Genomic DNA, 18495 nt, shown 5'->3' on the forward strand with positions numbered 1-18495 from the left:
AATATAGAACTACCATATGACCGAGCAATTCCATTCTTGGGCATATATCCAGACAAAACTTTTCTTGAAAAAGATACATGCACCCATATGTTCATTGCAGCACTATTCACAATAGCCAAGACATGGAAACAACCCAAATGTCCATTGACAGATGAAAGGATTAAGAAGATATGGTAATATATACACAATGGAATACTACTCAGCCATAAAAAAGAACAAAATAATGCCATTTGCAGCAACATGGATGGAACTAGAGACTCTCATACAAAGTGAAGTAAGTCAGAAAGAGAAAGACAAATACCATATGATATCACATATCTGACGGGCATAAATGAACCTTTCCATCGATAAGAAACTCATGGACTTAGAGAACAGATTTGTGGTTGCCAAGAGGGGGAGGGGAGGGAGTGGGATGTTAATAGCTGCAAACTATTGCATTTGGAGTGGATAAGCAATGAGTTCCTGATGTATAGCACAGGGAACTATATCTAGTCTCTTATGATGGAACATGATGGAGAATAATGTGAGAAAAAGAATATATACATAAGTGCAACTAGGTCACTTTGCTATACAATAGAAACTGACAGAACACTGTAAACCAATTATAATGGAAAAAATAAAAATAAATAATTTACAAAATCCTTAACAGGAGTTCCCATTGTGATTCAGTGGTTAATGAATCCAACTAGGAACCATGAGGTTGCAGGTTCGGTCCCTGGCCTTGCTTAGTGGGTTAAGGATCTGGCGTTGCCATGAGCTGTGGTGTAGGTCACAGACTCAGCTTGGATCCCGTGTTGCTGTGGCTCTGGCGTAGGCTGGCAAGTACAGCTCCGATTAGACCCCTGGTCTGGGAACCTCCATATGCCTCGGGTGCGGCTCCAGAAAAGACAAAAAGACAAAAGTAAAATAAAATAAAAATAAAAAAATCCTTAACAAAGTAATATAGAAGAGAAAATATTTAATTAAAGGCATTCTGGTAATAATAGCATTTAATGCATATTCACATCAGAGAAATACCAAGTTTTCATTAATCCTTTTCTTTAAAATGAATCTAATCTCACTTCAATTCTTCCATGTTCCCAAAATTTGGAGATAAGACCATCCCTATTTTATATTAAAAAGTGATGCATCAAAGTCATAAATTCATTAAACTGTGAAGTCCAAACCTGGCATTGGACTCTTACTTTCACCTCCATTTATAACACATTTTGCTGTTAGCAATAGTGAGTCAGTGTTATGAGATACCCCCTAGTCTGCTAACATTAAGGCAGCTTAATCAGTCTTCCTCAACTCCACCAGGCTGAAAAGTACTGTTATGTAGGAACAGTTTTCTTTCAATCCAGAAAGAATAAACCTTTTTAATAAAGGAATAGAGATATAAGCTTTATCTTGGGAAACCATTTCTACCCAAGATGTCTAATAGGTTCCCTCTAACTGTTCTTTGGTCTTGAATATCTACTTTGCTTACAAACCTCCAATTTTTTCTGTAACACAATGGTATATCCACTTTATATGCCATATTTAAGCAACACTTAAGACAGAACTCTTGACAACATCACAGCATCCATTGCCAACTAAATATTTATGTCTATTTTGGTAGCAATTATTCTACTCTGCTATACCATTAGCGGTTGGAAACTGATTAACTTGTATACATTTTCACTAATTCCAGGAAGCCTTACTCATTAGCATATACGCTCGTCTAGAAAACAAACAGCATCAAAATGTGTTTAGGTTTTCTTCAAGCAAACACGTTCTTAATAAAATCAGGTGAACACACATGAGTTTTGATTCCTCTCTTAAAACTATAAAATCCAGGAGTTCCCGTCGTGGCTCAGTGGTTAACGAATCCAACTAGGAACCATGAGGTTGTGGGTTCGATCCCTGGCCTTGCTCAGTGGGTTAAGGATCCAGTGTTGCCGTGAGCTGTGGTGTAGGTTACAGACTCGGCTCAGATCCCGCATTGCTGTGGCTCTGGCGTAGGCCAGTGGCTACAGCTCCGATTCAACCCCTAGCCCAGGAAACTCCATATGCCGTAGGAGCAGCCCAAGAAATGGCAAAAAAGAAAAAAAAAAAAAAAAACCTATAAAATCCAAACCAGAGAACTCCTTACCTGGACACTGGTTAGAGTTGTGTACTGGTACGCTCTGACAATCAGGTAATTAGCTTCCACATCTGCCAGTCCGAGCAGGATATACTTCCACCATTTCTTTTTCAAGATGCATAAAAGGTTATCATTACCTGGTTTAAAGAAATCTGGGTTAGTACCTGTTACTTGAAAACTATACCATGCGTGTTAATTTAGAGGTGAAGAGTCAAATAAGAGTTTACTATGTATTTTGAATGTGGCCTCTCCTAATTTCCAAACTCCTGCAACAGCTCAGCAGAGTCAGGCAGATTTCTTTCTAATATGAGCTCCAAGCTAAGGTGTCATCATAGACCAAATGTTCAATAAAATCACCAAAGAAAAAGGAAGTTCCTGCTGTGTAGCACTGGGAACTATGTCTAGTCACTTATGATGGAGCATGATAATGTGAGAAAAAAGAATGTATACATGTATGTATAACTGGGTCACTATACAGTGTAAAAAAAATGATGTATTTAAGAAAAAATAAATAAAAAAGAAAAAGAAAAGAAAAAGGAAGTAAGAGAAAAGTGGTTAAATTCCCTTTCCCACTGCAACATTCAGAACATCCTAGGAAATGAAATGTTTTCTCATGAATTCGTTGGGTTTTTTGTTTTTTATTTTGTCTTTTTAGGGCCGTACCCATGGCATATGGAAGTTCCCAGGCTAGGGGTTGAATAAGAGCTGTAGCCACTGGCCTACACCATAGCCACAGCAACACCAAATCTGAGCCTCATCTGCAACCTACACCACAGCTCATGGCAACACCAGATCCTTAACCCACTGAGCGAGGCCAGGGATCAAACCCATGTCCTCATGGATACTAGTAGGGTTCATTACTGCTGAGCCACGATAGCAACTCCTTATTGGTTATTTAACCTCCATTCATGGACTTCTTCAAAGAAAACTCTGCATGTAGTCATTCTTTTGGAAAAGATGTGATTTTAAGAGAAAATTAAAGCCAGTGATAAGTTTGGGAAAAAAGACTTAGTGGCAGCATCGAAGAAACACCTTTTATCTGCTAAATTCTATTTATGCCAGTTAACTGTGATTCATTTCTTTAGAGAATCTAGCATCACAAGGAGATACAGAGTTGGCACACAGACAAGAAGTCTTTAGGGGTAAGATAACCTTCAAGGAAATAAAGGTAGTGAGAATCATCACCAAAAAAATTATCCCTAAATCCCAATTAACAGGAACATCCGGAGTTCCCGTCATGGTGCAGTGGTTAACGAATCTGACTAGGAACCATGAGGTTGCAGGTTCGATCCCTGCCCTTGCTCAGTGGGTTAAGGATCCGGCGTTGACGTGAGCTGTGGTGTAGGTTGCAGACACAGCTCGGATCCTGCGTTGCTGTGGCTCTGGCGTAGGCCGGTGGCTACGGCTCTGATTAGACTCCTAGCCCGGGAACCTCCATATGCCGCGGAAGCAGCCCTAGAAATGGCAAAAAGACGAAAAACAGAAAAAAAAAAAACCAGGAACATCCTGAAAACACAGTGAGTCTTCCTCAACATGAGATGGCATGGAAAGCCCCTAACAACCATCCTTTAAGGGAACTTCACTGATGTATTTATGAATCACATTGACTTCCTAAAGGCCAGTGCTTACAGACAGGAGCAAAGTCTGGGGCTATTAACCATGTACCAGTTCTATTTCCAAATTTCTTGCTAAACGTGGTAGTTTGCATTTAAAACATTCTCCTCTTCCCCAAACTGGTTTCCATTTTCTTCTAAAAATAAGTTATTTATCCCAACACACAGGTGGTATCACTGATGGATTAAGGTTCATATTAAAAGAGGATAAGCAAACACCACACTGATGATTTTACTATATGCCTTAAACAATAAAAATGGGAGTACTACACCCTCCCAGTCAGTTTTGGGTTACCCATTGTCTTCACACTCTTGAATTCAATCTTATTTATTTTATGATATCATGCTCTTCTTTTGTGAGAGGGATGGTTGCTATAGTGACTAGAAGCCCCTACTACAGCATGGTGGTAAGTACACAGGCTCTGGGGCGGGCTGCCTAGGTCAGCATTTGGCTCCCGCTATACAACCTGCAGAAAGTTATCTATGTGCTACAATGCCCCAGATTCCTCATCTATAAAGTGGAGATAATAATAATACTCCCTGATTTGCTAGAGGCTTCAATGAGTTAAGCAATTAAAATGATACCTGGCACAATGACATTAGCCAGAACCTCGGTTTTTCCCATTTATGGGTAGCTACCTGGAAGTGATAATCCTGTAACAATTCTAAAGCAGCTTAACCAGGCAGTGATAAGATGTTAATTCCTGGCCAATTCCTTGTTTTGTTTCACAGCAAAGACTTGATCTATGTGCAACTGGTGCTCCATTTAGCATTCATTATCCACTTAGCTGTTAATGTTTAATACTGTCTCAAATTTATCAACCGTAGGGAAAAAAATAAAACTTAACTGGTAAAAGCATTTACATTTTTTTTGTACAACTCTTGTACTACAGCTTATTAGTACTCATTTTAATCAACAATTTCAGACAGCTATACATAAATCTCTGGTCATTACTTTCACAGAATTCAGAGGTGTCATACTTTTCTAATAACTTTTATAAAAACAGCAGTAGTTTTGACCCATATTTGCTTATTTGTTTTGGCCACGCCCAAAGCCTGCAGAAGTTCCTGGGCCAGGGATCAAACCTCGCCACAACAGTGACCCAAGCCAAAGCGGTGACAATACCGGACCCTTAACCTACTAGGCCATCAAGGAAGTCTCTGTTTTTTAAATGTCTAAAGCCAAAAATTTTTATGAAGACAATTTGTTGAAAAGTAATTCCCACATTTAACATACCTGACTGAAATGCCAGCATCATTGTATAAATTAGAAACAGCAAGCAATAGTTGATAAAGCTCTGAAGCATGGGTGTATTCACTTTGTATTTTTCTGCCAAATACTGGCTGGTGATGGCTGTCCCACATATACACAAGGACAACATCTGACCCAGGGCAATTGTTTTCAAAATATTCCTAGAAAATAAGAGGAAATCAGAGTAACTTGCAAATAAGTTATAGCTTACATGTGTGCACGCACACACACACACACACACACACACACACTTAAGTGCTAAACAAAAAAGGAAATGCTAATGATTCCAGGTGGTTCTTCATTTCATTTTATTGCTTACTTCATAAGCACAAAAATTAAGTGTGGGATTTTGAAAGACTACATTTTTATTCTTTTACATTTCTAATTTCTCCCTCATTAGCACAAAAATACATATTCCCCCAGCTCATTGCTGATCAATTTAGAGATAATTTTGATAGCTTAGCCCTGTCATATACACTATTTGAACTGTGTGTGCAATTTTTTAAAACCCAACTTTAGTTCTAAAGTTTTCCTATTCATTTAGTGTTTAATATTTTCCCATCCTTTCATTCTCTCAGAGACTGACTTGGTTTCTTCAACTAGCAGCAGGGGCTTTCAATGTTGCCTACATTCTAGAATCACAGAGCTTTTAAAAATGCCAACATCTCAGGCTGCACCTGAAACCAATTATATCATCACCTCTGGAGGTGGGTCCAGGCATCTGTGATATTCAAAGCTCCCCAAGTGCTTCAAATTCACCCAAGATTATGAATCACTGCTCCGGAGGCTGCTGGCACTTTGGATGCACAGAAGAATAAGATCTAGACCTTTCCATCTGATATTTTAAAAGACGGGTACTGTAACAACCAACTACGCAACTGTAGACAGCAAACTACACAGCAGCAGTCTTGTGACAGTGGTTCGAGTAAAGGGCTGGAGAGCATGCAACTGCTGCCAGTTAGGTCTGCATGTGGGAGTTAGCAACAAGAGGAAAACTGGAAGAGGTAATTTTTCAGTTAGGTTTGGAAATACAAATATAAGAGATTTCTAGAGGAAGAAGTAGGAGGAAGGGAATCCAGGAAGAAATAAATGTAGGACCAAATGCAGAGGCATAAACATGCAGTGGTGGAGTTCCGGTCAAGGCGCAGCAGAAACAAATCTGACTAGGAACCATGAGGTTGCAGGTTCGATCCCTGGCCTTGCTCAGTGGGTTAAGGATCCAGCATTGCTGTGAGCTGTGGTGTAGGTCACAGACGCGGATCAGATCCCACGTTGCTGTGGCTGTGGTGTAGGCTGGTAGCTACAGTTCCGATTAGACCCCTAGCCTGGGAACCTCCATATGCCACGGGTGCAGCTCTAAAAGGACAAAAGAAAAAAAAATGCTGTGGTGGGTTCAGGAAACATCAGTAGCCTGTGCCTAGAACATAAGGGCAACGACAAAGAGTGGTGGGCAAGAAGCCTGGAAAGGTAAGTTGAGGACAGACTGTAAAAAGGTTTGAATAGCACACTGAGAAATTAGACCTTGATACTATAGACAGCTAGGAGCCAGGAAGGATTCTGAACAGAGGGATTGATGAAAGTAATTCTGGTGACTACAAGAAGGAGGACTGAAAGTTAGAAGGTTAACATAATGATCCATGGCTGAACTAAAGCTACATCAGTGTGAACATTAAGAAGGGAAATGGTATGAAAGACTCCCAGAGCCTAGTGATCCATTAAATCTCAGGAGGAGGTATTGCAAATGATCTCTGGGTGTCTGGACTAGATGGATGGATAGGGGGCTGCTGACCAAGACAGGGAAGATAGATGAGAAGCAGGTTTGGGAAAGGGGAGAGTAGTGGGTTTGATCTGAGAGCACTAGAAATTGAGGTGGCTGGAATGTCTAAGAGGAAAACACTAAGAGGTTCCTGACGGGCAGATTGTGAGAGGGCCACCAGTGAATCTCTGCTTCCTGGTTTTGCTCTGTGTGATTGCTTCCTCTTGAATGTGGGTTGGATCTGTGACTTGATTCTAACCGTCAGAATACAAGAAAAATAATGGAATAACATACTGTACTATATGGGGAATATAACCAATATTTTATAACTATAAATGGAGTATCACCTTTAAAAATTGTGAATCACTGGGGATAGAAAACAAGGTCCTACTGTGTAGCACATAGAACTATTTTCAATGTCCTATGATAAACCATAATGGAGTCAAATATTTAAAAAAAAAGAATGTGTATATATGCATAACTGAATCACTCTGCTGTACAGCAGAAATTCACATATTGTAAATCAACAATATGTCAATAAAAAGCTGTGAATCACTCTACTGTACACTTGTAATTTATATAATACTGTACATCAACTATACTACAATTCAAAAAACAAAATAACAACAATGAAAAAACAGGATACCACTTCCACGAATATATTACCTGAGGTTATCACTTCTATCTTGCTATCCAAATCTACTGATTCTCTTCCTTGCTGCCTCTGATCAAACAAGCTGCTATATAGAGAGGCCCACATACCAAGGAACTAAGGGTGGTCTCTGGTCAACAACCACTAAGGACTGAAGACACTGAGTCTAACAGTCTCCAAGGAAATGCATCTTGCCAACATTAACATGAGTCTGGAAGTAGATCCCTCCCCAGTCATGACTTTAGATGAGACTCCAGCTCTGGCTGATACCATGACTGTAGCCTTTTGAGAGACTCTGAAGCAGAGGGCAGAGCTAAGCCATGCCCACACTCCTGAGCCGTAAAAACTATGAGACAATACATGTATATTGCTTTAAGCAACTAAGGTTTGGTAATCTGTTACATAGCAACAAATAACAAATATAAGGGTGAAACTCTGGACTTTAGAAAGACCATATCTGTTTTGCTTCTACTACAACTGCCTGGCACTTGGTTGTCACTCAACAAGTATTTGTCAAATGAACATAGATGCATAGAGAAATTACCGTATATGCCCAAATATATAGTTGACCCAAACATAAGATACTTATCCACTTATCCAATAAAATGGCAATAGTCAGAGAAAGACAAGAAATTTTGAGAATGCCGTGATACAGAAACTAAGAGAAGAAAAACATTTCAAGAAGGAAGAGATTATCAATACTGCAGTGTCAAATACTGCAGAGAGAAAAGACATCATCATGGCTAAAGAGACACAGTTGGATTGGCAAGCTGCGAGCTTCTAGATTTTTGAAAGAAAGCTTTTTGTTAACAGCAGTGACTAAAGGCAGACTCCAGTGTGCTGAGTGAATAGAATATGATAGAATATTAGCAAGTAAATGTACCAAACAGGAATCACTTTTTCTTAAATGATGAAAAGGAGAATAGGGATGGGGAAAGGGTTTGGAGGACAAGCAGCAGTGTTTAAGACAAGTTTTCCTTTGTTTAATCATTATCTTGTTAAAGGATCAAGGAAACAAACATGTTTAGGAGATGAGCAGAAGGCAATATGGGTGAGAACTTGAAGACTGACATAAAAGATATTAAAAGAGATGATGAAAACAGATAGTTCCTGGAAGGTTCTGGGACCAGGACTGAGAATATTACAAATTTTATTTTAAATATTCTCTAGATAACTAGTTCCTTCCAGAGCTGCTCTAAACAAAATACAAAATACCCAAACTGCAGAAGATACAGGATATCTGCTTTAAGAGTTTACAATGTATATTCTTTTTTCTTTGGAATATTAGCTTCAGTAATTTGCAACTAACCTCAAACAACCCTAGCACAGGCAAAAAGAAAAAAGGGAAGTTTTCTGGGTAAAACAACCCTAAATACACACTTAGAGAACATCTATCATGTGCCAGACCATGAAGATACAAAACTGAACAGGCACACTCTGTGTCTCAGAAGCTCAGAGAGCACAGTGGATAGGCAGGCATACAAACCAGTAATGAGGGCACAGCCAGACAAGTACAAAATGGGCTAGTTACAAAAACCTCATGAGTTCACTAGGCAGGAACAGAAAGGAAAGGGGTTAGAGAGGCTATAGCATAGAGTGTAAGAGAGAAAGATAATGATGGTGGAACAGTCAATAGAAGCCAGATCAAGAAGGGATCTAAAGGAGTTCCTGTTGTGGCACAGCAGAAACAAATCTGACCAGGAATCATGAGGTTGCAGGTTCCATCCCCGTCCTAAGGATCTGGCATTGCTGGGAGCTGTGGTGTAGGTCCCAGATGCGGCTCAGATCTGGCATTGCTATGGCTGTGGTGTAGGCCAGCAGCTATAGCTGTGATTAGACCTGGGAACCTCCATATGCCGCAGGTGTGGCCCTAAAAAGACAAAAAGCCAAAAAAAAAAAAAAAGAAAAGAAGGGATCTAAAGTAGGTTCTATCCTCCTATACTACTGGTGAGAATGTAAATTTGTGCAGCTGCTATGGAGGTTCCTCGAAAAACTAAAAATAGGAGTTCCTGTTGGGGCTCAGTGGTAACCAACCTGACTACTATCCATGAGGACTCGGTTTGATCCCTGCCCTTGTTCAGTGGGTTAAGGATCCGGCATTGCTGTGAGCTGTGGTGTAGGTCACAGACGTGGCTAAGATCCTGCGTTGCTTTGGCTGTGGTGTAGGCTGGCAGCTGTAGCTCTGATTCGACCTGGGAACTTCCATATACTGCTGATGCAGCCCTAAAACTAAAAAACTAAAAAGTAAAATAGTCCAGTAGACAGTTTGGAGCTGGGAAAAAGGATTATGTTAGAAAAATAAATTTGGGATTCATGATCGTAAAAATGATCACTGACATTGGGATATAGAGGAGATCACTAAAATATACACCTAAAAACTGAAAAGAAGGTAAAAAAGAAATATTCTGAGAAAGAGCAAAACGTTTCAGTGGCAAAGGAGGAAGAGGAATTAGAGACAGGGATGAAGAGGCATGGCCAGAGAGGCAGGGAGAGGACAAGGGAAAACACTCTGGAAGCAAGAGCAAGTGGCATTTCAAGGAGGACGTGCTCTGGTTTGGACGGCAGCAAATTTCTCCTAAGTGCTCTTCCTGCTTTACCCTCACTCTCCACAGATTCTGTCTCTACACGATAGCAGGAGTCAGCATATCCAAGAGTAATCTAATGAGATCACCCCCAGGTCTAAAACCTTCCAGTGGTTCCCCTTTGCCCTTAAATAAAAGCTGGATTTGAAGGTGGCATCCAAAGGCAGCCTATCATCTGACCCCACCTATAGCTGTCTGGCCTCACCTTGGACCACACTCTCGCAGCTTTAGTTTTTAAGTCCTGATTTCTTACAGGATATTTAAAATATAACAAAGCATAAAACATAATCAACATGTACCCACCAGGCAGCTTCAGATGGAAAATATTGGCAACATCAACATATCTTCCTCTGCGCTCTCCCCTGTCTCTTAGCCCTCCTGAAGTTAATGACTTTCCAGAACTTGGTATTTATCATTCCATGCATTTCTATATATTTTAATATTTATGTAAGTATCCCTAAGCAATAAATACAATTGTCTTGCCCATTTTAAATTTTATATAAACACCATTGTACTGTATGTCTACTTTTGCAACTTGCTATTTTGATCAACATTGTTCACGAAAGTCACCTAGGAGTTCCCGTCATGGTGCAGCAGAAACAAACCCAACTAGGAACCATGAGGTTGTGGGTTCAATTCCTGGCCTCTCTCAGTGGGTTAAGGATCTGGAGTTGCCTTGAGCTATGGTGTAGGTCACAGATGCGGCTCGGATTTGGCATTGCTATGGCTGTGGTGTAGGCCAGCAGGTGTAGCTCCAGTTCGACCCCTAGCCTGGGAACCTCCATGTGCCACAGGTGCGGCCCTAAAAAGCAAAAAAAGAGAGATAGAGAGAGACAGAGAAAGTCATCTACATATTTGTTTGTCACCTTTCTTTTCTGGGCCACACCTGGGGCATATGGAAGTTCCCATGCTAGGGGTCGAATCAGAGCCACAGGTGTCAGCCTACACCACAACCACCTACACTGCAGCTGGTGGCAACGCCAAATCTTTAACCCTCTGAGGAAAGCCAGGGACCAAACCTGCTCAGGACATTATGTTGGGTTCTTAACCCAATGACCCACCACAGGAACTCTTTTTTTTTTCTTTTTTAGAGTCACCTATACTGATACATTAGTTCTAGTTCATTCCTTTCCACTGCTGCACAGTACTCCATTATGTGTTATATCACATTTTATTTAACCATTCCCTTGTTGATATTTAGGTTGTATGCCAATTTTTTTCCTCTTGTCAACAATGCCTCTACAAACTTTCTTCTGTATCCTAACATACATATCTAAGTTCTTCTGGTTCTTAGCAAACTCATGCAGACTAGTGTGTTACTGAAATGCTAAGATTATAATCTCCTCAGGGCTTACAATGGCCTAATGGGCTCCACCTAGACATCTCCTGGAAGTAGTGTACGCAGAATGCCCTACAAACATAAATGTTTTGTTTTTCTCATGACATTTAAAGGAATCATTCACTCTGGAGATATGTTTAAGAACAGTATCATCCATTTTAGGGCATAAGTATCTTCAACTTTACTTGTTTTGCTAAAATGCTCTTCAAATGGTTATATTACTTCATATAGTTTATTCTGTTACTTTCAAGCAGCAGGAACCAAAGTCAGCCCCATCCATCATTCAAGAGAAATGATATCAAGAACTGGCCAGATCCAAAAACATTTTATTAGGCTGTAGATGGAAATTTTTACCCAGATGAGCAAAAAGTTAAGGACTTACTCCCAACACAGTAATACTCTAAGGACGTCACAGGCTGTGACAGGATGATGAGGCAAACTGGATCTAGGGGTTGTGTTCATTTCTTCCTGAAGGAAGCATAGTTTGCATTGATTCTGGATGCTAGGCTGCCCTATCCTAGGTATAAGAAATTCACCACTTGGTCCAGTATAGTGTCCTGGGAATCTACAGGAGTATGTGCCACAGCCAAAGACTGAAAAAGTGCATTCACTTTGTGTTATTATCCCCAGCCATATACTTGCATCAGGAATCATGTGGGGAAGGGAACCTGGCCAAGGAAATAGTTTCAATTTTCTGGCATTTCACTGTTTAATTATTACCATTATAGCATGCGTTCTTAACATAATCCTCACAACAACTCTTGAAACAAATATTACTGTCCTCCTGTGACAGACAGGAAAATGCGACTCAGAGTGGTTCTATAATTCACCCATGATCACACAGTTAGTAAAAAGGAGAGTTAGTCAGTGCTCTTAGCAATTAAAAGACAAGATCAGGGGGATTGAATTTGCTTAAAGAAAAGGACCTCCTCCTTTCTTTAAATGTCCCCTCCTCTCTTCCCTGGAACAAAGTCTCAGAATTGCTGGACTGGGGTACAAATGTCCACTTTTCTAAATTGAAGAGACTGTGGCCCAGGGGAGAGGAGTGTCTTGCCTAAGATTATATAGGAGCAGAGTCTGTGCACAAATTGACCATTAAATATCTGCTGTGCCCGCTACAGAACATGGTTTTGGGATATTAAGCGAGGTCATCTCTCACAGCTGATACCATCTTACCTCCTGTATCTCCTTTGTGCTCACTCACCCTTCCCCACATCCCTTTCCTCACCCTTCTTCACTTCTCCGTGTTTTATAACAGAGCTTAGATTAGAAAACACCTTCTTCAAAGGACCCCTGCACCTCACCTTGCTGTCAGGAGAGAAAGGGCCTAGCCTGATTGCTCTGCTACCAGTACTAACACTGTTTGCCCATATGTCTGAAGAGTACTACATGTCCAAAGCGCAGGGCACCAAAAAGCTAGTCAGGGGGCTAATAACTTTATCAAACTCAGAATATTTTTCACACCCTGTAATGGGCTGGAAAGCAATTATAAATTTGAAATACATGAGAATAAAGAAACGCGAAAGCACTAAGCCCGGTTCACAAACTGACAAAATTCCTCCAGGAAGCTCACATTTGCATTCTAAAATAGTACAATTAAGCAAGCTGTCTTCTAACTATAAAGTATAACCATCTTACACAAAAAAAAGAGTCATAAATCAAACATGGAAATTTAAAGTTACAGGAATGCACTTCTCTTGGCTCCAAATCATAATGACCTCATCTATAATGGAAGAGGAAAAGAGCGAGTGAGTGAGAGGGAGAGAGAGAAGCTGAGGGGATGGAGGTTGAACAAGGAAGAAAGGAGAGAAAAACAGACTTGTGGAGAGAGACACCAACGGTCTCAAAACAATTTTTGTTACTTATGGCTTCATATTTAAGCATTTGGATTTCACAAGGTCCAAGGACAAACAAACTCTGAATTAAACACAGGGACTCTACATCATAACAAAACCTGTTCCTCTCTAACCATGGGACACATCCGGTACTATTTTGCAAAAGGAACTTCCAACCAGAGTGAACTTCAATAGCAGGATATGGTCCTTCTCCAAGGCATGTTTCCCAAAACAGCTTCCTGCTGCGGGAGCTAGGCCAAAAGGAGAGCAAACCAGTTACAGGTCATGACGGGGAGGAGGGGAGGAAACAGGAAGAAAAGAAACTGAATAACATCACTTCTGACAACATTCCTATTGGATCTATTATATGAATTTAGGAATTTAAGGAATGAAAGAAGAAAAGATTCTAAGACATTTTACTTCCCTTCTTCTTTCTGCCAGAAAACCTAAAGTGCCTACCTTAATATCCTTTCCATTCTAAAACACATATGTGGTGCACATGCTTTCCAGGGAAACTGTATCTTCTTCCAGTAAACTCTACGGTCATGTGCTTACTAAAGTTTGTGGGGTGCCTAACGTTAAGCACAAAGAATTCAGAATTTTAAAGACCTGCGTATTTCCTGGTCCTAGACACTCTTCTCTCCAGACCAGGGCAGCAGGTGTGCCCACCCAGTACCTACCATGCTGCCTGTGGTTCTTCTTCCTCCAGGGCTCTCAGCTCCAGGAGGATAGGGACATTATCTCCTCCATGACTAACCCAGTGCCTATCAGAACAAGTGTTTCCAGGAGGTTTGCCATTGCTGAACATGCTAAGAAGCTTTCTGTCTGGTCGAGGACCTCACAACACAGAACCACAATAAAATGGGAATGTGTCGAAACAGAGTTGTGTGTGTGGCCAGAGGGAAGGAAGGATCAAGACTACCCAGACACTTGATCACAGACCAGAAGGGTAAACAATTTCCAGGAAGACTCAGGAATGAATAAAAGGCTATCATATGGATTTTTTGCCTAATTCAAATACCAGATTTACATAAAATATACACCAGACACAATGACGGGACTGATGCATTTACTCAGCTCTTCTTCATTTGCAATGTCAGGTTAGATTAGTAATCCTCTATCTGGTAGTACATTTAAAAATCATTGGAAGCTTTAGAAAATACCAACACCAAAACACCAGCCCAAACCTGCTGAATCAGATTCTAAGGTGGGGCATCCAAACACCAGTCTATTTTAAAAGCCCCCTAGAGGAGTTCCCATTGTGGCTCAGCAGAAACTAATCTGACTAGCATCCATGACGACGCAGTAGTTTAAGGATCCAGTGACAACATCAGATCCTTAACCTGCTGAGCCACAAGGAAACTCCCCCCGCCCCCGCTTTTTTTAATGGGCATAATACCACCTCTATGGGTTCAAGCGTTAATTGATAAATCTAGGTAAAAGTACCACCACCTTAGGCCATCAATGAATCATCTTTCCTTCCTTCCTCTGGCTTACCCAGACTATTGGAAACCTCTTAACCAGAGCTTCACAATAGAACTTTCTGTGATGATGGAACTGTCTGTATCACCGCCATCCAATACAGTAGCCTCTAGCCATATATAGCAATTAAGCACTTGAAACAGGGCTACTGTGAATGAGGAAATGAATTTTAATGTTCTGTAATTTTGATTTAAATTAAAATAGCCTTGTGTGGCTAGCAGCTATCATACTGATTAGTGTAGCCATGGACCAGCATTATGCAATAGAAGTTACTGTAATAATGGAAATGCTTTAAAAGTAGCTGTTGAGCACTTGACATGTGGCTAGGAGTGTGAATGAGGAACTAAATTTTTCACTTTATTTCACTGTAATCCATTTTAATTTAAAGAGCCCCAGGTGGCTGGCGGTTACAGTACTGAAGAGCACAGCTCTGGGCCAGAGCTTCTCAAATCTTAATGTGATATGAATTACCTGAGGATCTTATTAAATTGCACATTCTGACTCAGTCAGTTTAGAGAGAAGTCTGAGATTCTGTGCTTCAAACAAACTCTCAGAGGATGCCTGTGCTGCTGGTCTCTGGACCACACTTTGAGATGCAAGGCTCTAGAACAGTGCTTCTAATTCTGAGATCTCGCAACTCTAGAAATCCATGGAACTAGTGAGAGTAATCCATGGGCTATTCAAGAGCTGTTTCTGACATTTCAAAAAGTTTACCAGTACTTCTGGCCATTGCAGGTAAGAATGAAAAATGATACAGTCTTGATGGGGGTGAAGGAGGGGGCAATTTCTAGCAATTTTACTTCTAGGACTCTATCCCAAAGATAATCTGGCAAAAATCCAAAGGTGTATATACAGGCTATTCACTGCAGCACTATTTATAACATTAAAAGTCTAAAGAAAAAACCTACATGTCTAATAACAGGGGACTGGCTTAATAAACACAAAGGAGTACTGTCAACTATAAAGGCAAAGCAAATATCCCTACATGCGCTACAAAATGACTGCTAGGATATACTAAAAAAAGAAGCAAAATGCGGAGGAAATTGGGTGTGGAATGCAAACATTTACTTATATTTGTTAGTATTTTAAAATGGAAAGATAAAACAAAAATTGTTTTTAAAGTTACCTATAGGTCAGGAGAGAGAAAAAGTGAGAGGTATATTATGTCTGAATATGTCTTATTTTCTATATATGTCCTAGGAGCCATGTAAATATTTTATATAATTATAAAATGAAAATTAAATTTGAAAAGCTATATATAAAATTAGAAACTAAATTTTAAATGAACTTAAGGATGTTTTAAGTTGGTGGCAAAACCAAATAGGGAGGAATTATTTCAAGTGACTCTGAAATACACACTAACCAGGAGTTCCCATCGTGGCTCAGCGGAAACAAATCTGACTAGCATCCACGAGGATGCAGGTTCGATCCCCTGGCCTCACTGGGTTAGGGATCCAGTGTTGCTGTGAGCTGTGGTGTAGGTTGCAGATGCAGCTTGGATCTGGCGTTGCTATGGCTGTGGTGTAGACCAGCATCTACAGTGCCAATTTGACGCCTAGCCTGGGAATTTCCATATGCCACAAGTTCTGCCCTAAATAAATAAATAAATAAATACACACTAACTTGACAATACATTCCTAATAGACTATACCATAGGAATAATAAGAACTATAAAATATCTTAAACTGCTTGGAGCTAGTGTTGACATTATTTTGAGACTTTGTGTGCATACTATGGAATAAAGCAAATAAGAAATTACATTAATGTATTGCTTTTTGGTACAAGAAACAAAGGAGACAAGGATGTAAAATTGAAGAGATTACATTAAAAACCCTATGGTACTTAGAGCTCCTGTCACAGCGCAGTGGAAATGAAATGAACTAGAAACCATGGCTTTGCTCAGTGGGTTAAGGATCCAGCATTGCCATGAGCTGTGATGCTGGTCTCAGACAAGGCTCAGATCTGGTGTTGCTGTGACTGTGGCATAGCCCAGCAGCTGTAGCTCTGATTAGACCCCTAGCCTGGGAACTTCCATATGCCATGAGTGCAGCCCTAAAAAGCAAAAAAATAAAAAAATAAAAAAAAAATAAAAACCCTACAGTTCTGAACTTTATTAAAAGTTAGAAATAAGTCAAAGGGCATTTTATATTTTTTAAATATATATTTCCTATCACTGTCTATTGAAAAGTTCTGAAACAATGACCACCCAACAATCATGAACACCCCCAGAACCTAGAATGTAGCAACTAAATACTATTTTTCACCAAAAGAAACTAGGGCTCCTTGGAGAATGGTTGATTTCAGACCTGAGGCACGAAGTACACACAATGAGCATGGAACACCTTGTCACAACAAATGGCAAGAAAGCTATCAAAGACTTAGTGGAGTCAAGGCAAAAAGATTTTCTGGGCATCAACAAGAACTATAATGGATTGAAATAGCTCTAATACATTTAAATCCATGAAGCAGTAGCAATACTTAATATTAAAAAGAAATAAAACTCATTTTCCATCCTTGGAGGATGCTACGGAACCAACTCATTATTTTGAAAACTGGTAAATGGAGGGAAAGAAGCAAACATTTATCCTGTCCTTTCTATACAAATCATATCCCAGAGTAATGAGTTGATGACAGGGAGTTTGTCTTTGTAGAAGTATATGTACAATAAATAAAAATGGAATGACAGAATATCACTTTACAACCCCCTTATAAAATAATGAGCTAGGCAATAAGTCTCTGTAGTTCTAATATAACAAAAAGAGAGAAGCAAACATGCACCACCTGAAGGCAGTACACAGTAGCACCACAGGGTTTTTTAATGGGGATCCATGGAGCAGGTCCACGCAATTATTCTGGGAAATGTATGAACCTGGATGGGAAAAAAATACATCCTCATCTTCAGTAACATTTAACTAATTTTTTTTTTACATTTACACACCTGTGGCATATGGAAGCTCCTGGGCTAGGAGTCAAAATGGAGCTGGAGCTGCAGCTGCAGGCCTATACTACATCCACAGTAATACCAGATCCAAGCCACGTCTGCGACCTACACTGCAGCTTTTGGTAACATGGGATCCTTAACCTACTGAGCAAGGCCAGGGATCAAATCCATATCCTCAGTCCTTAACCCACTGAGCCACAATGGGAACTCCACATTTAACTAAATTTTAACATTCCCCTCAATTGTTAATGTAGTTAACAACTGAAGAGAACATCAGTATTAGGAGTACCTATGACTTTGCTGCCAAAGAACTGACAGATATTTTCATATCATATGACAACAGTTGCTGGAATTTCAAAATAATATCACCACTTCAAAATCATAGTAAAACCCATTATGAGATCTTGTTATTTAATGTGGGGTTTGGGGGTTCTTTTAAAGGAAAGAAGCAAGAGTTCCCGTAGTGGCTCAGTGGTTAACGAATCTGATTAGTAACCATGAGGATGCAGGTTCTATCCCTGGTCTTGCTCAGTGGGCTAAGGATCTGGCATTGCGATGAGCTGTGGCGTAGGTCCCAGACTTGGCTCAGATCTGGCGTTGCTGTGGCTGTGGCATAGGCCAGTGGCTACAGCTTCGATTTAACCCCTGGGAACCTCCATATGCTGCAGGTGCAGCCCTAAAAAGACAAAATTAATAAATAAAATATATTTCTAAAAAGAAAAGGAAAGAAGCACATGCATTAACATTACAGTGTATTTTTAATAGTTGAATACATAAATAGATGTAACTGGTTTCCATTATAATCCTATGTATTTTATTTTATGCATTTAAAAACACTATTCCGAGAAGTATTTCTTGCAAACCCACCGGAAAGTACAAACAGCAAAACCCAGAATGTGGAAAACTCTTCATGGTAAATAAACTGTTTCGTCAAAAATA

At 40.0% G+C, this 18495-nt stretch overlaps 1 protein-coding gene across 2 annotated transcripts in view; it reads right to left on the reverse strand.

Moving 5' to 3' along the window:
* SLC35F2 (solute carrier family 35 member F2) overlaps window positions 1-18495 on the reverse strand; it is a 53466-nt gene that overhangs the window by 12839 nt on the left and 22132 nt on the right. For both annotated transcript variants that reach the window (XM_047753453.1, XM_047753454.1), the window contains exons 2-3: window positions 4955-5130; window positions 2114-2241 (exon numbers count right to left, since the gene is read on the reverse strand). In XM_047753453.1, coding sequence (XP_047609409.1) covers window positions 2114-2241; window positions 4955-5130 — 304 coding nt within the window. The remainder of the gene's footprint in view (window positions 1-2113; window positions 2242-4954; window positions 5131-18495) is intronic.

This window comes from Phacochoerus africanus, chromosome 11 (assembly GCF_016906955.1).
Source record: "Phacochoerus africanus isolate WHEZ1 chromosome 11, ROS_Pafr_v1, whole genome shotgun sequence".
Taxonomy (NCBI): Eukaryota; Metazoa; Chordata; class Mammalia; order Artiodactyla; family Suidae; genus Phacochoerus; species Phacochoerus africanus.